Here is a 5,955-nt window from a genome sequence, read left to right as displayed (position 1 = left end):
GCATGAAATCTGAAAATAACAAGAAAAATCATAAAAACTACCAAAATCAGGGCCCTAGAGCGATATTTTCAAAATATAAAGATCCGATAGTTTGAAAATGGCCGACAAAAACTCCTGTAAAAATTTGAGCATGATCTAACGGTCAGATCAAAAGTTATGGCTCTTTTAAGTTGTTATTCTGATCTGACCCAACCAGACTCCTCTTGGGCCTAGTCACACTAGTCCATAAATGTATTTTTTAGGCCATCTACATAATTTATCTAGGGCAGATCCTTATTTAATCATGACAGACCCATATCTGGTTGCCCAGCATCACCCGTTATCGCAAGCTTAACTACATCATTCTTTCCGGGTTAGAGAGAACTCGTCCTCGAGTTTTGTTCCTCTTCGAAATAAGAAGTCAAGTGCTGGACATTGAAGACATCAGGAGTCTTTAGATGATAAGGATGATGAACCCTATAAGCATTATCATTTATCTTTTACAACACCTCAGAAGGACCTATCTTCATTTTCTTCAACTTGTTATACTCACTCACTAGAAACCTTTCACAAGGGTACATGGTGTTGTTATCACTGATTTTTACTTGACTTGTTTATGAATTCCATGCAAGTAATCTGTCATGTCAATTGTTTGGATGCTCAAACGTTCGATGCAAGGTAGGAGAATTAACTCTAATACTCTAGAAGGATTCTCTCTATAGACAATATCAAATGCTGAAAATTAAAGAATAAAATGATGGTTCAAAAGCCAAGAATGGGACCAGAAAGCCAGGTTGCTGGGAATGAGAAACTGATCCAGACTCTCAATTATTTCATCAAACAGAAACTTGATTGTTCTATTACTGAACTGCAACTATGCGTGCCATTCTACAGATCTCTACTGAGGCAAGCCACCATTCTCATGATTCTGGAGTCCATTTGCAGATGCTTCCGGCTCTTTCAGTTCACATGATTCTTTTGAATTGCAGGGCTGTAGTTTGCGTCTAAACCCGAATGTCTTGGAAAATATCTTCCAGCTTCTCTTTGTCTTTAGGATCTTTTGAAGATCTTGTTTCATTGTCAAACATTCCTTTTCAAGCTCAGAAACACGCTCCTTCACGTCATCAACGCCCACAGTTCGGCCTTTAGAGTTTATTTGATGAGAACCATCATTTTTGGGAAGTTCAAGGCTTCCACAAGGATTTTGTGAGTTGTCAAGATTCTCAGAGACATAGAACCATCCAGAAATTGATGTCCGAAGCCGAAGTTGCTCGAAGAAGAGGACTTGGACAATTACCCGAAGAGGTAGCCTCTCATTCTGAGCTGCATGAGTGCAGGCTTCCAGTGAGAGCTTCTGGCAGTTCATAAGTCTGCAAAGCTGCTCCTTTTCTGTATCTGTAAGCCAAGGATGAGCCTGCAATTTTGAAAAAGAAAAAGAAAAAAAGAAGAAGAAGAGCAATAACAAATTATGTCAACTGTATGGATATTTAGAACTCAATAACATATCAGGTTATATTCCCATAAAAAGAACTTCGGTTTGCAAGTAAAACTACGAGCCAAAACCATGACAACTAAATTTTATGTTTGAAGGGCTCCAATAATCATGTCTACAAGAGATGTATCTAAGAGTTGAATTCATCAAACTCCAGATTGTCTAATCACACAACCAGTTTGTTGACATTGCAGGTAAACTGAACATTCAAGTCAAATAAACTAAAACTTCTAAAACATGTACGCTGTGCTGAAACATGTAGGACACATGCTCATAAAAGCAACTCTTCCACTTTCAGACCCTTCCAAGGGGCATTTTCCATGTTAAATGAGTAACATACTCAAAGCCCAAGCATGTTGCAGGATCCCTGGTAGCATAACCATCTCAAATCAAAAGATGTAAAGTGTTTAAAATGTGTATACAAGAAATCTAGACATAAATTTCTGTTGACTTCAAATATGAGGTAAGCCACGCATTCAAAGTTGTATTACCTTGAGGTATACATCAATAGCATGATAAACTCCATCATCAAGTGGCCTGGCATAATCTGGGATGGTCGATGCAAGTGACTCAAATTTTGAGGGCTTCAAATTTACATCTGGTGCAACCTCAGCAAGAAATCCATCCACCAGACTGGCCACCATAGTCAATGGTTGTAGTGTATCAGGGCCGCCCAGAAACTGGCCTTCTTCAACTATGCAGGGGGGGGTTGATAAAGCTGCGTCTTGATTTAGAGACATAAAATGGTCTAGCATTCTTTGAGCACAATCTATATCATAAAGGGTTTCCACTGAATAACCCATATTTGGAATGAGAAGATCTACAAGTACTGCTTGGTCTAACTGGGCTCCCGCCTTTTTCTCCAAATTTTCTCTGCATAATGGACTTGCATGCAAAACCATAGCTGTACGTAGCAGCATAATCAAAAACTCGGGGGATGTGACTCCCCTTTTTTTAGGTAATAATGTCACGATCTCTTCTAGGAGAACCCTTTGATCTGTCTCAGAAGGGATGGAAACAGTTGCCCAAGGATTGCCATTGTTGGCATGGTCAAAGCTTGATTGTCTACTCATCAAGGGGAGATATCTCTTGGCATAATATATTAGGGAAGCAGAAATAGTCTCGGGTTTCATGCCTCTTGATTCAACAGCTAAAATCAGTCTTTTGTAGAGAGGTAAGTTGAGGAATGAGACATCTTGGAACCACCAGTCTTCACTGATGGGTTGTGGTTTATTTGCAGAAGATGATATACCATTCCATAAGATAACGTCTCTCTGGCTTGGGGCGTCAGGTTGTCCCGCAACAGGCAAATTAAACACGTTTGGATCTGCACAAGCTTTCATTGCTAAGGAATCGATGCACCTTGGAACAATGTGAATTTCTTCTGCATAAGGCAGAACTTCTTCACAAGTTTCAAGAGCTTTTATGGAGTCTGTCCAACTGCCAAAGACTTCGTCAAGGAAAGCCTCTGCTTGCACAATGAGATTCCCTTCTCCATAATCTTCAGTCATGCGAAGGTACTCTGCTGCACATCTAAGGCTAACCACATTCAAAGAAGTCATCTCTATTTTGATACCATAGCAAAATCTGGCTATAAGTTCAAAAGCTTTAGCACCAGCAGGCATGTCATTAAGTTTCAAGACAGAAACAGATCCATCCTCAATAGAAAGCTCTTCAATAAGCTTCTCTAGAAGCCCACTTCTTGAAAGCAATGGAAACTGTAGCAGGTAGAAAATTGGGAAGTTCAGTTCCAATTTAGTCTTGAAATCAGAAGAGAAGAAAAGGAACATTAAGTGTGAACAATGAAGAAAATTCAAGCTACAAATGGAGAGAGAACAAGAAATGATATGTGGAGCACATGAACAAAAATGTGTGCACGCATGCAGTCAGCACACACAAACAATTACTGCACCTTGTGGAGATTGAAAGTCATTTCCCCAACCTCAATGGTAACATCACTTGGAAGCCCAGTTGTGCAATACCTGCAGATAAAAACAACATATAAAATCCATAAAAGTAGAGTAGAAGTTTTGAGTACGAAAGCAGAGCTCTTTAGTAATAGAACAGTGAGTGATTCTAATAAGAAACTTATAACTAATCTCTCTTTTTCTGGTCGGATTATGGACAGATTTAGTAGTCTTCCTTCGGTTTGAAATTTTTACACTAGCAGTTCATCAAATAACTTTTATCACGGTGCACCGTGCATGGCATCAAACGACATTTTTCTCTTTTAGGAGAGGCACTAGATCTTGAACAACCTCCACACTTGAATTAAATTAAAAAGCTATGTACATAGTTCTAACTTCTAATTAAAGTGCTTAAAGCTGTGGAAAACAGAGAAAAAGGAGGTACAAACACAAAGCATGCCAATGATAAAAACACAATTTTAAAATCATTGCAGAACCAGCTGCAACACAATCTTAATTATACTCAAATCATAAGAGAGAAATTTTATTTTATTTTTTATCGACAGCAACATAAACACAACTTCTGTAGAATCAAATCCCATCTGATCATATTTTCCGGTCTTCAGCTAAGAACTCAAACCAAGAAAGAACAAAGAAATGCCTACCAAGTATTTCCATCACGGTGAAAGCCATCAGTTTTTGAGCCCAACTTCATGGACGCCATGTATCAATTAATGCAGTAGCTAGCTAGACCAGTGGGCAGGCTTGAAACCATGTATGAGAAAAGACATATAAAGCAATATTCACTATGGGACTGAAAAGAATGAGAGAGGGAGAGACGATGATAGGGTAAAAGAGATAGACCAACGTAGAAAGAAGTGAATATTGAGGGAACAACTGGGCATTCTTGAGAGAGGTAGCGAGTCTAAAGCAAGAAACAGTGTAAAGGAGAGACAAAAGCGCGCGGCTACTGTAGACCGCGTGTACGTATGGGATAAGCGGTTGAAACTCAAAAATTTGTTTTTTTATTATTTATATTTTTTATTATTTTCTTGATGTAAAAAATAATTTTAAAAAAATATTATTTTAATATATTTTTAAGTAAAAAACATTTTAAAAAACAATAACACTATACTTCTAAATAAATATATCTTTTATTTTTTATAACTTTAGATTCAATGACTATTTTACATCTTCTTTTAAGTCTTCTTCTCTTTTTTTATTTTTTTTCCAATAAAAAGTTGAGAATTTGTATTCATTTATCAAAAATATTGAAGAATTATGAAATGTTTGTATATTGATACAATAATTCTGTATAATTTTTTAAAAATGTATAAATAAAATATTTGTATATTTGAACGGATTCCGTCATATTTTCTTTCAATAGTAATTTCCCCTCATATATCCTAATTTTTAAATAATTACCAACAATCACATAATTTCTTTAATCTCCCACTTGGCCTTTGCAGCGAACTCTTGTTGTGCCATTAAAGAGGTCATATATATCCGATATTTATATGGGGACGACATTTATAAGGAGATATGGCGAAAAAAAATATTAAATTTGGATAACTGGAGAATACAGATAGGGATACGGTCAAAATACACCTGGGGCTGGGGCATTTTTTTAACTGTTTTTTTTTTAAAAATTGCTTCAATATAAGTGGAAGTTATATGAGTTAAAATACTTAATAATTCAAATAAATAGGAGTATTTATCAATACTATTTAATTAATCTTTTTTTTCCAGTGATTTCAGCTAATTATAAAATACAGAAATAGTATAATGGTAAATGATTTGATATTAATAACCTTATGAGATAATATTTGTAGAGCAAGTAAGGAATAAAAAATTCATAAGATTAGATAGTGTTTGAGAACATGGTTAAAACTGTATTTTATAAAAATTTATTTTTTTATTTAAAATTTATTATTTTATGTTTTCAAATTGTTTTGATATGCTGATATTAAAAATAATTTTAAAAAATTTAAAAATATATATTATTTTAATAAATTTTTTAGCGAAAAACACTTTAAACAACAACCGTTATTATCTTCTGAAATACCCCTAAAACATAAACATATAAGAAGAAAAAATGATTTTTGTGCGCAAATAATAAATATTATTATTCTCTTTTGCTTACCGGCTAGCTTGCGGGAGGAGCAGATTGGCCTCTTACTACATGTTTGTGCAGATTGAACTAACATCATCAGTAATTGATGTAATTTTTATTACAAGTATGTAATATTATTATTTATCAAAAAAAGATAAAAGGGAGATAAATTTGAAAGAAAAAACATGAAATTATCACCAATTCTTTTATAATCATCATCACCATAATAATAATAATAATAATAATTAAAATCATTTGACTTTTATGGATTTGAATTCCTTTAATTATAAAGGAATTATTAAGAGTATGCTTGTTTTGCAGAAAATGTTTTTTAGAAAAATATTTTCTGAATCAAATATTATAAAATAAATTAATGAAAAATCATTTTTTTAATCAATCCCAAAATAGGAAGAATATAATTTCTATAAAAAAATATTTTCCTAAACTAAATAAAAATAAAAATA

The 5,955-nt window shown here is 34.3% G+C and overlaps 1 protein-coding gene across 1 annotated transcript; it reads right to left on the bottom strand.

The window, feature by feature from the left end:
• Positions 1 to 773: 773 nt before the first annotated feature.
• LOC7467625 (BTB/POZ domain-containing protein At5g03250) lies at positions 774 to 4,300 on the bottom strand. Its single transcript, XM_002322845.4, has 4 exons — positions 4,044 to 4,300; positions 3,384 to 3,453; positions 1,963 to 3,189; positions 774 to 1,393 (listed from the first exon to the last, which is right to left on the bottom strand). The coding sequence occupies exons 1-4, from the start codon at positions 4,100 to 4,102 to the stop codon at positions 878 to 880; spliced, it is 1,872 nt and encodes a 623-aa protein (XP_002322881.4). The 5' UTR covers positions 4,103 to 4,300; the 3' UTR covers positions 774 to 877.
• Positions 4,301 to 5,955: the final 1,655 nt, after the last annotated feature.

This window comes from Populus trichocarpa, chromosome 16 (genome assembly GCF_000002775.5).
Source record: "Populus trichocarpa isolate Nisqually-1 chromosome 16, P.trichocarpa_v4.1, whole genome shotgun sequence".
Classification (NCBI taxonomy): domain Eukaryota; kingdom Viridiplantae; phylum Streptophyta; class Magnoliopsida; order Malpighiales; family Salicaceae; genus Populus; species Populus trichocarpa.
Note: the sequence above shows the minus strand (reverse complement) of the source record. Positions and strands in the feature narration are given on the sequence as shown.

Excerpts from the sequence above, each read along its gene's own strand:
- LOC7467625 (XM_002322845.4), bottom strand. The coding sequence starts at position 4,102 with ATGGCGTCCATGAAGTTGGGCTCAAAAACTGATGGCTTTCACCGTGAT. Across the intron at positions 3,454-4,043 it reads CACCGTGATGGAAATACTTG|GTATTGCACAACTGGGCTTC; the intron begins GTAGGCATTTCT and ends TTTTATCTGCAG. Across the intron at positions 1,394-1,962 it reads CTATTGATGTATACCTCAAG|GCTCATCCTTGGCTTACAGA; the intron begins GTAATACAACTT and ends TCAAAATTGCAG.